The sequence below is a fragment of the Lepus europaeus genome, chromosome 5, assembly GCF_033115175.1.
Source record: "Lepus europaeus isolate LE1 chromosome 5, mLepTim1.pri, whole genome shotgun sequence".
Taxonomy (NCBI): Eukaryota; Metazoa; Chordata; class Mammalia; order Lagomorpha; family Leporidae; genus Lepus; species Lepus europaeus.
In genome coordinates, this window is record NC_084831.1 from 82466424 (window position 1) to 82484593 (window position 18170).

Sequence of the window (18170 nt, forward strand, 5' to 3'; positions counted from 1 at the left end):
AACAGATTTCATATGTCTCATACATATAGTTTTAAGAACAAAATGAGGGGCCAGCTCTGTGGTGCACCTGCAACACTGCCATCCCATGTGGGTGCCAGTTCTAGTCCCGGCTGCTCTTCTTCGGATCCAGCTCTCTGCTATGGCCTGGGAAAGTGTGGAAGATGGCCCAGGTCTTTGGCCCCTGCACCCATGTGGAAGACCTGGAAGAACTTCCTGGCTCCTGGCTTTGGATTGGCCTAGCTCTGGCCATTGTGGCCATTTCGGGGAGTGAACCAGCGGATGGAAGACCTTTTTGTCTCTCCCTCTCACTCTCCCTCTACTGTCTGTAACTCTACTTCTCAAATAAATAAATAAAATCTTTAAAAAAAAATAATGATACTTCCCACCCCATCCTTCCTTCCTTTCTCCCTCCCTTACTCTCACCCTTCATCCTACTTCCTTTATTTTTCTTTTAATTTTTGTGATAATTTACTTTTTTTTTTCCTTTGAGAACAAGTTTTATTATTAATCTAAGAAGCACCTAAGGAAACAAGTAATGGAGTTGGATGGGTACTTAGGCTTATCTAAAATTTATGAGACATAAGAATATCCTCCACTTATTACACTAAAGTGTTGAAATTCATACTTTTTTCATGACATGTTTCCCTTATAGTTTTGTCTAAACTTGGTTTCATAACTTGAGGGTGAATAGCTATGCATGCATCTTACATTAAATACATGTTTAAATATATAAGAAAATATCAAATTTTTTAGAGTGGCTGTCCTGTTTCATGTCCCCTCCAAAAATACATGAAAGATTTACTTGGCCCTGCATCTTCACAACAGCATGGTTTCATCAGAACTTTTATTTTAGCATGCTAGTACATGTGTACTAGACGTCTATCTTTGTGATTTTTAACTTACATTTTCCAAAGGCTAATGCTGTTGAAAATCTTTTTATGGGCATGTGTATCCTTTTTGGATACTTTTCATTGTGTTATTTTTTTATTTGTTATTTTATTACTATTGACATTATTATAGTTTATGTAATCTAGATATGAATTCCTTGCTATATATGGATTTGCAAATGTTTTCTACTAATACACTTTTCACAGCAAGTTTCAAATTTTGAAGTCCAATTAATCTTTTCTTTTCAGATCATACTTTTGGCATCACATCCAAGAACTTGTCACTGAGATCATGAATATTTTCTCCTATATTTTCTTCTGAAAGTTTAGTTCCACTTTTTTACATTTAGATCCAGGTCTTACACATATCCTATATTTGTGTATATTATCTACATGTTAGATTTTTTTGAATACCAATTGTAATTAGTACCGTGTTTTTAGCTCTGTGACCCATATCATTAGTTGTGATTACTATATGGAGAAGTATGATTGATTTTTGTGTGTTGATCTCATGTCCTTTTATATTGCTGAATTCATTTATTTGTTTCCTGATAGATTCCTTGAAATTTTCCATGTAGAAACCATGTGATCTGCTAATAGAAACAATTTTATTTCTTACCACTGTGTATAGTTCTTATTGCCTTACTGCAGTAGTTAGAATCTGTAATGCTGGGTCGACTGAGTGCTGAGAACAGACATTCTTGTCCTAATTCCGAACTTAGGGGGAAGCACTTATTCCTTTACCATTACCTATGTTAACTACAAGGTCTTCTTGCAAATTCTCTTTATCAAGTTAAAGAAGTTCCCCTCTATTCCTAGTTTGCTGAGCCATTTTTATTATACACAGCTATTCTGCATTAGTTGGCGTGACCATGTGACTTTTCATCTTTATTCTGTTGATGATAGTGGAGATTGATAGGAGAAATTGATTTTTGTTTTCATTTTTTCTGTTAGTATAACATCAGCTTCATGAAAAGAGTTGAGAAATATTCTCTCTATTTTCTGGGGAATGTGTAACAGTTACGAGACTGTTCAGATTTTGTATTTTATTTTGGGTTAGTTTTGCTGGCTTGTGCTTTTTTGAGGAATGGGATCATTTCATCCAAGTTGTTGATGCATATATTCAGAGTTGCTGTATTATTACTCTCGTAAGATGGCAGTATTTTTAAAGGGACTTGAGGCCGGCGCCACTGCTCACAAGGCTAATCCTCCGCACTCCAGGTTCTAGTCCCAGTTGCTCCTCTTCCAGTCCAGCTCTCTGCTGTGGCCCGGGAAGGCAGTGGAGGATGGCCCAAGTGCTTGGGCCCTGCACCCGAATGGGAGACCGGGAGAAGCACCTGGCTTCAGATTGGTGCAGCGCCGTCCGAAGAGGCCATTAAGGGAGTGAACCAACGGAAGGAAGGCCTTTCACTCTGTCTCTCTCTCTCACTGTCTAACTCTGCCTATAAAAAAAAAAAAAATAGGGACTTGAAACAGCTTGTGGAAAAATGCAATTGAAAGGTAAGTTGTTTTGGTGCAAAAAAATTCTGAAATGCATGCATAGTCTTTTTCATAATATGCAGTTTTGTGAACTTTTTGAAAACTCCTCATAGATGTGGATTTCAGAATTTTGAATAGCATAGTAAATTTTTAATTACATTTTTCCATACACTTTTTGAGCTACCCTCATATAGCCACATACTAAAAAAAAAAAAAAAAAAAAAAAAAAAAAAAAAAAAAAAAATTTACTTATTTGAGAGGCAGAAAAACAGAGAGAAAGGAAAAAGCTCCCTTCTGCTGATTCACAGCCCAAATGCCCACAATTGTTAGGGCTTGAGCCATCACTGTTGCCCCCCAGGTTATGTTTTAGCAGGAAGCTAAAGGTGAGACCTGAAACCAATTATGAACCCGGGTACTCTAATAAGGGACATGAGTGTGTTATTCCTGATATTGTACTTTATTCTTTTCTGTTTTTGCTGGTCTTGCCAGAGATTTATTGATTTTTATTCATCAATTTACTTTGACATTTTTTCCTAGTTTTCAGTTTTATTAATTTCTGCTCTTTTATTATATCCTTCCTCTGCCTGCTTTGAATTTGTTTTGCTCTTTTTTTTTTTTTTTTTTTTTTTTTTTTTTTGGTTTCTTGAGGTGAGAGTTGAGGTTATTGTTTTGAAATTTTTTTCTTTTTTTTAATGTAAGTATTTTAGTGCCATCAGTTTCTTTCCATCCACTGGTTCATTCCCCACATGGCCACAACCACCAGTTTAGGAGCTAGGAGCTTCTTCCAGGTCTCCTACCTGGATGGCAGGGGTCTAAGTGCTTGGTCCATCTTCTGCTTCTTTTCCAGGTGCATAAGCAGGGTGCTGGTTGGAAATTGGAACAGCCAGGACACAAACCTTTGACAATATGGGATGCTGGCACTGTAGGCCATGGCTTAACCCACTGCACCATAGCACTGGCCCCTAATTCATTTCTCAACACTGCTTTAGCCACATCCCACAAATTTTGATGCATTATTTTTTCACTTTTATTTAGTTTAACGTATTTTAAAAATTTCTTTGGATTTGTGGACCTCATAATGCAGGAGGCTAACTCTGACTATGGAGGACCCCTGCCTCTCATATCAGAGTTCCAGTTAGAGTCCTGGCTCCCCAGGACCTGATCTAGCTTCCTGTTAATGCACCGGGAAGCAGCAAGTGATGACTCAAGTGCTTGGACCCCTGCCACTCATGTGGAAGACCAGATAGGGTTCCAGGCTCTTGACTTTTGCCTGGCCCATCCCCAGTTGCTATGGGCATTTGAGGAATAAATCAACAGTTGGAAGGTTGGTCTCTCCCTCTCTTTCTCTCTCTGCCTTTCAAGTATTGAAAAATATATAAACACGGCTGGTGCCGTGGCTCATTTGGCTAATCCTCCGCCTGCAGCGCCAGCAACCTGGGTTCTAGTCCTGTTTGGGGCGCCAGATTGTCTCAGTTGCTCCTCTTCCAGTCCAGCTCTCTGCTGTGGCCCGGGAAGGCAGTGGAGGATGGCCCAAGTGCTTGGGCCCTGCACCCGCATGGGAGACCAGGAGGAAGCACCTTGCTCCTGGCTTCGGATTGGCGTGGTGGGCCAGCTGCAGCGTGCCAGCCACAGCGGCCATTTGGGGGGTAAACCACCAGATGGAAGACCTTTCTCTGTCTCTCTCTCCCACTGTCTAAATCTGCCTGTCAAAAAAATATATATATAAACAAACATTTAAAATTTTCCTGGAAGATTTCTCACTTGAACCATGGATTATTTAGAAGCGTGTTTTTTAGATTCTGTGTGCTTGGAAAGTCTCTTAATAACTTTTTGTTATTAGCTGAATTTATTGTAAATTTATTTAGGTTTATTTTTTGAACTGGGCCCTGGGATACCATGGTGTGTGTTTCATGGGTGCTTATAAAGAGTATGTATTCTGTTCTGGTTAGTGAAGTATTCTATGTCACTTCAACCCTCCTTTTATGGTGTTAGTGATTTTTCTTTAGTCTTGCTGATTTTCTTTCTGATTCTTCTACCTTACTGAGAGAGGGGTGTTGAATCCCCAGCTATAACTGTGTGTTTATTTCTCCTTTTACGTCCATCAGCTTTTCTTATTATATTTTGAAGTTCTGTTGTTTCCACAGTTAGTATGGTTATGTCTTTTGGTGGATAGACCATTTTATCACTAGGTAAAGATCTGTTTTCTGTGGTCATTTTGTTTGCTTTAAAGTCTGCTTTTCCTGATAGGACTTCTACTTTTATTTTTGATTAACATTTGTTGAGTATATCTTTTTCCATCTTTTTTCTTTCAGCCTACCTATGTCATGATATTCAAAGTGAAGTTCTTTTATAAAATGTTTATTCTCATCTGCTTGAAAGGCAGAGTAACACACACACACATATATACACACATACAGAGAGAAAGACACACACACACAGATCTTCGACTTGCCGGTTCATTCCCCAAATGTGCTCAATAGCCAGGTCTGCTGGGTCAGGCCAGAGCAGGATCTGCAACTCCATCCTGGTCTCCCATGTGGATAGCAGAGGCCCAAGCTATCACCTGCTTCCCCCCAGGATGCCTTAGCAGGAAATTGGATCAGAAGCAGAGTAGCCAGTACTTGAACAGACAGTCTGATATGGGATGCCAGTATCCCAAGTGGCAGCTTAACCCATTGTACCACAGCACCTGCCCCTCAAAGTTAGTTTGTTTATAATTTGAAAGAGTGAGAGGAAGAGAGATCTTCCATATGCAGTTCACTTCCCAGTGACCACAATAGCTGGGTCTGGACCACGCTGAATCCAAGAGCTAGGAAATCCATCCAGGTCTCCCACATGGGTAGCAGGAATTCAAGTACTTGGGCCATTATCCATGCTTTCCCAAGTGTATTAGCAGGAAGCTGGATCAGAAGCAGAGGAGTATACACGAACCTGGCAATCCGATACAAAATGTGAACATCACAAGCAGTGGCTTAACTTGCTGCACCATAACACATGACCCGAAGTGAAATTCTTATAGTTGATGATTAAGCCATACAATAAAGTTTATGGGTAGGCCATACAGTAAACCACCCTCCGCATTTATGAGGCGTATATTCCAAGATGCCTGAAATCATGAATAATACCAAACCCTATTTGTGGTAGTGTATTTTTTCTATACTTAAATATCTATGATGAACTTTCACTTTTTCCCTTAAAGAAAGCTCTTTTTTTTTTTTTTTAACATTTATTTATTTATTTATTTGAAAGGCAGAGTTACAGAGAGGCAGAGGCAGAGAGAGGTCTTCCATACACTGGTTCACTCCCCAGATGGCTGCATTGGCTGGAACTGGGCAAATCTGAAGCCAGGAGCCTGGATACCCTTTCAAGTCTCCCATGTGGGTGCAGGGGCCCAAGGACTTGGGCCATCTTCTACTGCTTTCCCATGCCATAGCAGAGATCTGGATCGGAAGTGGAGCAGCCGGGGATCGAACCAGCACCCATATGGGATGCCAGCACTACAAACGGCAGCTTTACCTGCTCTGCCACAGCACTAGCCCCTAAAGAAAGCACTTTATAATTTCTCTTTGGTATATCCAAATTGCAGTCATCACTACTCTTGCACTTGGAGGTTATTATTAAGTAAAACAAGAGTTACTTGAACTCAAGCATTGAGATAGTTGCAGTTGACCTGATAATCAAAATGGCTACTAAGTGATTTAATGAGAGGGTGGCCTGTATAGCATGGCTATGCTGAGCTTTTGTCTAGGAATGTAGGAATGATTCACACCCCAGGTGAGATGGTGGGAGTTCATTGTGGTACTCAAAATGGTGCGCAACTTAAAACTTAAGTTGTTTATTTCTAGAATCTTCCATTTCACATTTTCAGACCACAGGTGAATGCTGTTAACTGAAACCATGCAAAGCTAGCCATATGATAAGCAGTGAACACTGTATTTTTTAATTTGACTTTCATACTCAATTTAAAGCAATTATTAGTATGTAAGAACTTAAATCTATTTTTTTTTTGTTTTCTAACTGTTCCCTTTATTTCTTCCTCCTCTGTTTTTGTTTTCCTGCCTCCCTGTGGGCTACTTGGGAAGTTTTTAGTATTTCATTTGATTAATTATAGTGTTTTATAGTATATCACTAAATTTTTTATTTATTTCCTTCCTTTGAGTATGAAAATATGCATGTGTAAATTGTCAGCAACTGTTGGTATTTTGCTTTGCTTGAAATGTAGAAATCTTCTATTTCACCTTCCCACAACAGCCAGGGATGGGCCAGGCCAAAGCCAGGAACCTGGAGCTCAGTTCAGGTCTCCTGTGTGTCAGGGATCCTCCATCCACTGAGTTACTCCCCCAATTCCTGTAACAGCTAAGGTTGCACCAGGCTATACTCAATCCAAGCCATCACCTGCTGCCTCCACGTGTGCATTAGCAGGAAGCTGTAGAAAACAGAGCTGACCCTTGAACCTACTCACTCTGGTAGGGATTACCAGTATCCCTAGAGGCATTTTAACCACCCCACAAAATGTCCACCCCAACATTTAACCTAAAGTATAGGTGAGCTTTTCATTCTTTTCTCTCTCTTGTTCATTTCTTTCATCACATATATCACGTTTAACTTGTGATCTGTCATCACATTAGCCATCAGCTCCTCGAGTATAAGGATTGTGTGGGATTTTTTTTTTTTTTAAGGTTCATTTATTTCAAAGGCAGAATGATAGAGGGGAAACACACATACACACAGTCTTTTTTTTTTTTTTTTTTAAGATTTGTTTATTTATTGAGCAGCAGAGTTGACAGAGGGAGAGACCGAGAGAAGTCTTCCATTTGTTGGTTCACTCCCCAAATAGCTACAATGGCTGGAACTGGGCTGATCCAATGCCAGGAGCCAGGAGCTTTTTCCAGGTCTCCCATGTGGGTAGGGACCCAAGCGGTTGGGTTGTCTTCCTCTGCTTTCCCAGGCCATTAGCAGAGAGCTGGATCAGAAGAGGAGCAATTAGGACACAAACCGGCACCCACATGGGATGCCAGTGCCACAGACGGAAGCCTGACCAACTGTGTCTCAGCGCCAGCCCCACACAGAGTTTTTCACTTACTGATTCAGTCCCCAAATGGCCAAAACAGCCAGGGACACCATCTGGGTCTCTCACATGGGTTGCAGGGGCCCAAGCACTTGGGCCATCTTTCCCAGGTGCATTAGCAGGGAGCTGGATCAGAAATGGAATAGCCAGGGCCTGAACCAGTGCTCTAATAGGGGATGCCAGTGTTGCATCTGGCAGCCTAACCCAATGTGCCACAGTGCTACCCACTGTGCATTTGAAATAGATTATTTTCTTTAAATCCAGATTAGATTTATAGAAAAATGGGTAACCAAGCCGGCGCCGCGGCTCACTAGGCTAATCCTCCGCCTTGCGGCGCCGGCACACCGGGTTCTAGTCCCGGTCGGGGCACCGATCCTGTCCCGGTTGCCCCTCTTCCAGGCCAGCTCTCTGCTGTGGCCAGGGAGTGCAGTGGAGGATGGCCCAAGTGCTTGGGCCCTGCACCCCATGGGAGACCAGGAGAAGCACCTGGCTCCTGCCATCGGATCAGCGCGGTGCGCCGGTCGCAGCGCGCCTACCGCGGCGGCCATTGGAGGGTGAACCAACGGCAAAAAGGAAGACCTTTCTCTCTGTCTCTCTCTCTCACTGTCCACTCTGCCTGTCAAAAAAAAAAAAAAAAAAAAAAAAGAAAAAAGAAAAATGGGTAATGAAATAATCACTTTACTTCAGTTGATGAAGTTGTTTCCCATGGGGGTATAGGTTTATAATTCTAATCCTGCTATGCATTGTACTGAAATTAAACAGTTATTTAACTGGATGATGGTTTCTCTTTGTAGAAATGAGAGTTTATAGATAAGCAAAGGGAGAATGCTAGAGTTATCCATGTACTATCAGATTAAAGTTGGAGCCACCGATAGGAACTCATGTTTAGCTTACTACAGATATAGATCATATTCTCTTTTTTTCACCATTGGTATTCATCAAATGTTTGTGTCTGTAATAACTCTCTTTAGTTCTCAGGGGAAGGTTGTAGTTTCCACCTTACATTCTTGTTGTGTGTGAGGAGGCATTAAGCAGGAAAGAAAAGTAAAATTGTTTTTTTCTTTTTGTATTATAATGATAACATTATCAATACCCTCATTCCTCATATTAAATTGTTACATTTGTTATTCATTGGGATGCCACAAAAAGGTATTAATAATAATAATAATTATTATTTTTTTTAAGTGGGAGGTAAAATAGCAAGGTTTATTAGGGAAGGGACATCCGTAAGGACGGATGGGCATCTCTCCAGACAGAGCCTGAGACTGAGAGAGTGCCCAGTTGCTCGGACTTGGCGGGGGGGAAGGAGCAAGGTTACATAGTTGAGTGGAGAGAGTACACCTGGCTAGACCAGGCGAGCAGAATAATAATTATAATTAAAAACATTGTTTTAGAGCTGTCATCATCTCTTCCTCTGTTTCATGTATCTATGGCAGCACAACAAACTCATCTCAAGATTCTGTGGTTATGCTAGGTGTTTCTTCTGCTGGTCTCAGCTGGTCTCACTTGTGCAGCTGCATTCAGCTGGTGGCCAAGCTAGACTGGAATGTTCTGTATGCCTCAGTCACATGCCTGGCACCTCAGACAGAATAGCTGAAAGAGTAGAGTGCTTTTGTTCTTTTCCACATGGCTGCTTTGTATGTGGTTTCTCTCATCCTGCAGGGTCTCTCTCTTGAAGAATAACCTGGGTGCCAGTGCTATGGCTTAACAGGTTAAGCCACCACCTGCAGTGGGGGCATCCCATATGGGCACTGGTTCAAGTTCCAGCTGCTCCACTTCCAATCCAGCTCCCTGCTAATGGCTTAGGAAAGCAGCAGAAGATGGCCCACGTCCTTGGGCCTCTACACTCATGTGGGAAACTCAGAAGAAACTCCTGGCTCCTGGCTTCAGCCTGGCCCAGCCCTGGCCATTGCAGCCATTTGGGGAGTGAACCATTTGGATGGAAGATCTCTCTCTCTCTCTCTCTCTCTCTCTCTCTCTCTCTCTCTAACTTTGCCTTTCAAATAAATAAATCTTAAAAAAAAAGAATAACTTCTTTACTTAGCATTTGGGTTTTCCAGAACAAAACTGGAAGCTGTGAGTTCTCTTGAGTTCTGCACCCTGGAACTCTACACATCACTAGAATGTCACTTCCACTGTCCTTCAGAGAAAGTCAAAGGGCTATCCCAGATTTGGTGTGAATGCAGTGACACAGGATTCATTTGAGGCTGTTTTGTAACAATCTTCTGTGTCTTCATAATGGCTTTCTGTGCATCTCCCAAATCTACTGTTGGCATAGGAGGTCAGAAAATATCATTTCTTTGCCCAAGCCCTGCCTTCAGTTTCCATTTCACTCAGAATAAAAATGAAATTCTTCATACTGGCCTACAATGTACAAGTATGACATTGCTTTAGTCAAATAGGAGTTTATTTTTTATCTAGAGCAGGAATTCCAAGGTTAGGTAGTCTAGGACTTGTATAGCAGTTCACCATGGCCAACAGGGACATAGTCTCTTTCCTTGTGCCCTGTCATCCTGGTGTGCTGGATTTTGCACTATCTGTTCCTTCTTTTCACAATATGGGTGCTCCACCTTCAGGCCTTGGGTCTATATCCCAGAGAACTGAAAACTTTCCCCTAAATCCTTGGCTTAGTTCTCTTTGACAAGAATTGTTACATGGCCATTTCTAGCTGTAAGAGAGCCTGGTGATGGGAAAATGTCATCTATATATTTTGTTGTGTGTAGCAAAATGAGAATTTTCTTAGTAAAGATAGTGGGAGGAATGGATGTTACATAGGTGCCCAGCACTGTCTGCTTCAGTGCCAAGTATGTGCCAGGAAATGTACTGCTGTTGGGAAAGCATGTGTTTTAGTTTGGGGCATAGCTACTATGAGACTTTGAAATAATACAGTCAAGACGGTTGTAATAATTCCATTTTGCAAATGAGGAAATTGAGACTTCAGCTTGGTTTCGATATCAGGACTTAAATATGGCCAACCTGACTCCAAATGTTTTGCTCTTTCCATTGTACTGCATCCTAACTGAGCCTTCTTTTCAAAACAAACAAAAACATACAGTATGGCCTAATTTGTATGAATGCTTTGCTGCATCTTCAGATCATTTGGTTTTCATGTATGTCTTCCTTTGTAAGTTGAATACCTAGGGGAAAGAGTAATTGTGTCATTTCTGTCTGTATACTTAGAGTTTTAAATAAATAAAGTTTAAAAAAAAGGGAAAGATAAGAAATCCAAACATTTTGCAGTTGAGCAAACAGGCATGGAGAAATGGGCCAATACAAAGGTACTTTGTGGGAAATGGAATTAAAAGATAAAGTCTTAATAGTTTAATGGTAAGACTATAATGTGCTTGCTACCTTGAGCATCGTAGAGCATCTGTGCTGGGGTCATTGATGGAGAACCCATGTATGTTAAGCATATCATAATACATGTTTCCCATGAACTTTTTTGAAGTATCCTGAATGCTGAGGTTGCATAGCTAGTAACAGGACTGATGTTAGAATGAGTTTCTTTTTTTCTAGTTGAGAGTACTCTCACCTGAGGTGAATTGGGGTGAAATTAGAGAGGAGGAAATATGTTCTGCCATTTTCTCTAACTGAAGCCAATACCCATTAATTAATACAAATCAATTAGGTGAAGGTATAGTTCAAATAGAGGTGAAGGGTATTCCAAAGAACGCTTCTAGGAAAGTGGTAAGGAGTAAAGGAGCACAAAAGCACTTTCAGAAGACCAGTGTGCTTACCACCAGCCAGGTGGCTTTCTTTGTGAGCTTGATTTCCTCAAAACTAAATGTTAAGTTAAATGATCTTCAGTTAAGCTAGATGATATTTGAAATTCCATCTAGCTAAAAGAGTTTATGAATCTTGTACCCAGTAAGTGTTTATGGGTATTGTAACATTTCTTGGCATCTATCAAGTCAGACTTTTATGTTTCTGAAATGTAGAAAAAGTAATAGATTTTTCACTTCTTCTCTGGGAACTTGGCCAGTGAGGAGTAAACAGCCTTTCCTGTCTTTCCCTAAATGAAATACTTGATCACAGTGGCAATCTTTTTTCTTTAAATTATTCTTTGAATCTGGTCTTGTTCTTATTTCAATGTTTTTCTTTACTGTGAGTTTGCTGAATTATAGTTAATTAAAAATGTCAATTTTTTTTTTAAAAAAAACTTATTTATTTACTTGAGAGGCAGAATTACAGACAGAGAGGGAGAGGAGACACAGAGGTCTTCCATCCGCTGGTTCATTCCCCAAGAGGCCTTAATGACCAGAGCTGGGCTGATCCAAACCAGGAGCCAAGAGCTTCTTTCAGGTCTGAGGATGCACGGGCCAAGTACTTGGCCATCTTCTATTGCTTTTCCAGGCCATAGGAGATAGTTGGGTTGGAAGTGGAGCAGCCGGGACTCAAACTGGCACCTACATGGGATGCAGGCGCTGCAGACAGATGCTTAACCCACTACGCCACAGTGCCAGCCTAAAAATGTCAATTTATGATTTAGAATAAAGATCAGAATTTCATTATTTCATGAAATACATATAGTTTATCAAACACATATTAGCACATTTTGTATGTTTGAAAAAATTGGCAGATGATGCCTAATTAAGAATGTATAGTCTCTTCTCATTCTTTCATCTTAATATTTTCTGAGCATGTTAATGAATTTTAAAAGATGTTTGTGATTAGAACTTGGGCCCTACTTTCTGCATTTTGGAATGATGAGAAAAGATATCTTGGCCGGCGCCGTGGCTTAACAGGCTAATCCTCCGCCTTCGGCGCCCGCACACCAGGTTCTAGTCCTGGTTGGGGCGCTGGATTCTATCCCGGTTGCCCCTCTTCCAGGCCAATTCTCTGCTATGGCCCGGGAAGGCAGTGGAGGATGGCCCAAGTGCTTGGACCCTGCACCCGCATGGGAAACCAGGAGAAGCACCTGGCTCCTGGCTTCGGATCAGCGTGGTGCGCCAGCCGCAGCAGCCATTGGAGGGTGAACCAACGGCGAAGGTAGACCTTTCTCTCTGTCTCTCTCTCTCTCACTGTCTAACTCTGCTTGTCAAAAAAAAAAAAGAGGATTATTAAATAATATAATGGGTAAAACAATATTTTTGGAAAGGTACCCTGCCAAACAAACTAATTGCTCACAATTTTGGGAGTGGTCAGGTAGAAAAGGGATAATTGTTTAAGTAAAATCTGGAGGATCAGAGTATATAGGAAAGTCATTTAACTAAATTGTAAGGGAAGGCATTAGGCAAGAATTTCTTTCCTAGAAAGCATTGTGGTGGTGAAATTGGACATATAGTTAACTCGTTGTCCAAGAGGGCACTTGGGAGAGCTAGACAAAAGGAGAGGTGGTGTGTCCCAAGGTGCAGCATGCTTAGTGGCTGAGACGAGAGGATGATGATCTCTTATAATATATTTCCATAATTTGATATGATTGGGATTCAGGGAGCAAATGGGAAAGATAAGGAATTTTGAAGCAGGCAAGGTCCTTCACAGTATTACCTCAAATATACAGAAGCCATTTTCATATGACACTATTTTAACAGCCTTTAAAGCTTAGTACCAAACAGAAAAAGACACTTGGGTGCCTCAGCAACTCTCAGGAAGCTGCATGTTATTTTAAAATTCTGAGAGAAACACAATGACACCCTTTATTTGTGAGACACCATAAAAACTAACTGGGAGTGTCCGTCTTAGGTTATTGTACGTTAACTTTGTAATGTGGGATCCGAAATGGGAGTGAGTATGCCTGATCTGATTTCAGAGTTTAAGAAATTCTGAATCCACTTTTGACTGGTTGTGAAAAACACCTATCACATATGAATATCACCAAAATTCCTGCTACTGGGCTTGCGCTATTGCTGTGGCATAGTAGATTAAGCCTCCACCTGTGGCACTGGCATCCCAAATGGGTGCCATTTTGTGACCTGGCTGTTCCTCTTCCAATCCAGCTCCCTGCTTATGGCCTGGGAAAGCAGCATAGGATATCCCAAGTGCTTTGGGCCCCTGCAACCCACATGGGAGACCCAGAAGAAGCTCCTGGCTCCTGGCTTCAGACTGGTCCAGCTCCTGCCATTGTAGCCATTTGGGGAGTGAACCAGCAGATGAAAGACCTCTCTCTGTCTTTCTCTGTAATGCCACCTCTCAAATAAATAAATCTTTAAGAAAAAAAATTCTTGTTATCTACTTTCAGGTAAAGTAGGTTGAAGTAAACAATGCTTAGATGAAAAATACTTAAGCTAATTCAATTCCTCAGGGTATTTTTATTTCAATCCTTGTAAGTTCATAAAAAAATCAAATGAATTGCTTTCCCAAGTAGTATGGTTTAATACTATGTACTAAGCCAAAGATCCTCAAGATATCTGGGTTCACAGTACTCTTGGTATCTCAATAATTTTTCCCTTATTCCCCACAGGCCAAAATAAATACCTAACAGTTCTATATATTAAGTGTAAGGCCCAAATAACTTGTATTTTAGCAACATACTATTGTTTCAAATAGTAAACACAAAATAAAGGGGGAAAAATGACACTTTCATTTCATTATTTAATATCCAGTTACTTAATAATGAGATATATCTGCCTGACAGGTACTTCAGAACTTCTTCTTCTTCTTCTTTTTTTTTTTTAGATTTATTTATTTATTTGAGAGGCAGAGTTACAGACAGAGGGAGAGGCAGAGAGGTCTTCCATATACTACTCCGTTCCCCAAATGGCCTCAAATGGCTAGAGCTGGGCTGATCTGAAGCCAGGAGTCAGGAGCTTCCAGGTCTGCCATGTGGGCGCAGAGGCCCAAGGATTTGGGCCATCTTCCACGGCTTTCCACTGCTTTCCCACGCCATCTTCCACTGCTTTCTCAGGCCTTTATCAGGGAGCTGAATCAGAAGTGGAGCAGCCAAATCTTGAACCAGCACCCATATGGGATGCCAGTGCCATAGGTGGAGGCTTAGCCTACTACGTCATAGTACCGGCCCCCAGAAGTGACTTTTTAAACTTTGGAAAATTAAAGGAATAGGATTTCCATTCCATTTAAAAATATTGAAAAATTGAATATCTTGTTGTAGGAGATCATCCTATATCTGAGTACATAAAAATAAGAAACTTAAAGCTAACCAATGTAGACCACTTAATCCGGGAATTTTTTTAAAAAAAAATTTTTAAAAGAATTCTATTTATTTACTTGAGAAGCAGAGAGAGAAGAGCATACAGAGGAAGGAGGAAGAGGGAGGGAGGGAGGGAGGCATCACGTCTGCTGATTCATTCCCTAAATTCCCATAATAACTGAAATTGGGCTGGGGGCTGAAGCCAGGTGCTGGGAGCACAATCCAGGTCTCCCACGTGGGTGGCCAGCATTCAAGTTATTGAGCCATCATTGAGCCTTCTGTGGTCTGATTAGTCAGGAACAGAACCCAAAAGTTGAACCCAAGCACTCCAGTGTGGGACATGCTGTCACAACTGCTAGACTAAATGTTTGCTCCCATATTCCAGGAATACTTAACCTAGGAGTCATGGAACCTGGAGATATATATATATATTTTTTTTCAAACATTTGAAATTTTCCTTGAGCTATCTTTTTGTTGTTTTTAGTGTTGAAGCAGTTCCTAGCCCTAAGCAGATTAGAACCAGATTTACAGAAATCACCTATGGGCACAGGGTATAGTGTATGTAAGTCAAAACTACATTCCATATCTCCCAGTAACTCACTCTTTCTCATCTACTGTTTTGCGTAATACATATTTTAGAGATTAAGACTAGATGTAAAAAGTATACATCAAGAACTTAAATAGCACTTATTTATGTGGATGTGATAAATTCAAATAGAAAAGAAAATCTTTTGAGTAATTAAGTCTGGGTCTGGCACTGTGGCACAGCAGGTTAAGCCACTAACTGTGACACTAGCATCCCTTATGGGTGCCGGTTTGAGGCCCAGCTACTCTGCTTCTGATCCAACTTCTGGCTGATGTGCCTGGGAAACCATCAGAAGATGGCCCATGTATTTGGACCCCTGCACCCATTCGGGTCATTAGCAGGGAGCTGGATTTGAAGTGGAGCAGCTGGGATAGGAACCAGTACATAGGATGCTGGCCTCACAGGTTGTAGCTTTAATTGCTTTGCCACAATGCCAGCCTTACTTTCATTGTTTTAATTATAGGTTAACTGTGCTTAGCTAATTAGATTTTCATTTTCAGATGGATAAGTGTGTTATATGTTTCTTAGCTTCCATCAGTAGGATATCATTTAGAGATTCGTTCTAGTAATTATGATTTTGTAGAGAGTCAAGCAGATTATCAATTGGAGTAGTTCATCATGGGATATGTAAATGGAATTCTGAATGTAATCTCCCCAAGCCATAATACATTTAATTCATTAGCTAAAATGTGGTCATAAGGTTATCAGTTTAATTTGATTTTAATAATAAATTTATTTTTAAGAAGTTTCTTATCTCAGAAGACAGTTATTTTCCTTTAGAAGTTAATACTTTTCATTTATTAAGTGACTATAATAGGCCAGCAATTCCATTTAGAGCTTCACTTAAAATATTTGGAATTATCACAGTAACTCTGAAAGGGGCTAATAATATTTGGGTTTTACAAGTGATAAAACTGAGTGTTTGGGAGCCAACACCGTGGCTCACTTGGTTAATCCTCTGCCTGCGGCACCGGCATCCCATATAGGCGCCAATTCTAGTCCCAGTTGCTCCTCTTCCAGTCAAGCTCTCTGCTGTGGCCCGGGAAGGCAGTGAGGATGGCCCAAGTGCTTGGGCCCCTGCACCCACATGGGAGACCAAAAAGCAACTGGCTCCTAGCTTCGGGCCAGGGCAGCACCGGCCATAGCAGCCATTTGGGGGGTGAATCAATGAAAGGAAAACTTATGCCTCTCTCTCTCACTGTCTATAACTCTTCCTGTCAAATAAATTAATTAAAAAAAAAAAACAACTGAGTGTTTGAAAGGGTAAGTAAATTGCCCAGGGTTCAGCATACAGGGATTGAGATCTAACTTGTGTTTATCAGATATCAAAATCTATTTTTACTCAACACTGAGAAGCTCTTGTGTGTAAAGGTATTGTATTCACTTTGCTTTAATATAAATGTATTTGTCAACTAATGCAACTTGAGTGAGCAGAGTTTTTGTTTTGTTTAATTTGAGAGGTGGATTGACAGTGCTCCCATCCTCTGGTTCACTTCCTAAATAACCATAACAGTCTAGCCCTGTGTTGGGGCCAAAGCCAGGAGCCTGAAACTCAATCTAGTTCTCTGACACAGGTGGCAGGAACCCAATTATTTGAACCACCACTGCTACTCCCAGGATCTGGTATTAAAACCAGGTTCTCCAGTGTGGTACATGGCTATCATAACTGAGAAACTAGATGGGTAGGGTTTTTGAATTTACATTTTTGCGTACTTATAATGGAGTTAAATAAGTAATTAGTTTGTTGATAATTAAGTGTAATATAATTAATAATGAATCTCTTTATGCTGAAAATACTGTTATTGTTACTGCTGCATATCTTACTGAACAAGTAGTTTTCCTAACTCCCATATTTGTATGTTTATTTTTGTTTTGGCAGGGAGATTCCCGAAGTCTTCCATTTCCTGAGAATGTGAGTGCTGTTCAAAAATTAGACTTTTCAGATACAATGGTGCAACAAAAATTGGATGATATCAAGGATCGAATCAAGAGAGAAATAAGGAAAGAACTGAAAATCAAAGAAGGAGCTGAAAATCTGAGGAAAGTCACAACAGATAAAAAAAGTTTGGCTTATGTAGACAACATTTTGAAAAAATCAAATAAAAAGTTAGAAGAACTACATCATAAGCTACAGGAATTAAATGCACATATCGTTGTATCAGATCCAGAAGATGTTACAGGTATAGTATTTTCTTTGATGTTTATTTGGTGTACTAACAAGAAATGTATGATTTTAAAAATAGTAAGTTTTGTCACTTATATAGTTTTTAACTTTTCTAAAAGTACATTCTATTTCTTCTTACAGTTAAAGTCTCATTTATATTCTGTTTAGAAGGGCAGCTGAGTTGATGGATAGGAAAATTGAAACATTTATTTAGAGATGAGTAACTCTGATGTATACTCTCTTATCCTCTATCAGTAGGACATTATTTAGAGTTATTTTCCAGTACTAAAGTGTTGTATTGAGTCAGCCACATGCTTTTACCTGATTCATCCCTGTGATCAGCTGCACGAGTTTGCCAGATGACTGTTTAAAGTTAAAAATGTATTCTATGAATAAGGGATATTTTTATTCTTTGCAAATGTAATTAATCAAGCCTGTGACCTTAGTTCTTTGTCCTGTAAGGAACTGAATTAATAAACTATCAGACATATTGTTTAAAAAGAAAAAAAAAAAGCCAAACATTTACTTCTCTTTTTTTTTCAAGTGTAGAAAATAAAGAAGAAATAAACTGATTCTAACCTAAGAGCACTATTTTGAAAGAGCAGGATTTAAAAATATTCAGGTAGAAAAATTTTCAATAGTATAGAAAGTAAAAATGGAAAAGTATCTCCTTCTACTTTTACCCTCTTCCTAAAGCTAACAGTATTTTTTGTTAAATATCTTTTCAGAAAAAAATTCCATTTTGTATGGGTATCAATAACTTCTTACAAAAATAAAATCAATAACTTTTTACACAGATAAAATCATGTAAGATACATTTGGTCTAATCATTTGTCCTTGCAAAGATGATATCTTGAGTAAAGTTAATTTCTGTATCTCTCAGTTTCTTCATTTGCAAA

General features: G+C 40.0%; 1 protein-coding gene across 2 annotated transcripts in view; it reads left to right on the forward strand.

The window, feature by feature from the left end:
* PKN2 (protein kinase N2) overlaps window positions 1-18170 on the forward strand; it is a 149676-nt gene that overhangs the window by 47121 nt on the left and 84385 nt on the right. For both annotated transcript variants that reach the window (XM_062191671.1, XM_062191672.1), the window contains exon 2: window positions 16987-17287. In XM_062191671.1, coding sequence (XP_062047655.1) covers window positions 16987-17287 — 301 coding nt within the window. The remainder of the gene's footprint in view (window positions 1-16986; window positions 17288-18170) is intronic.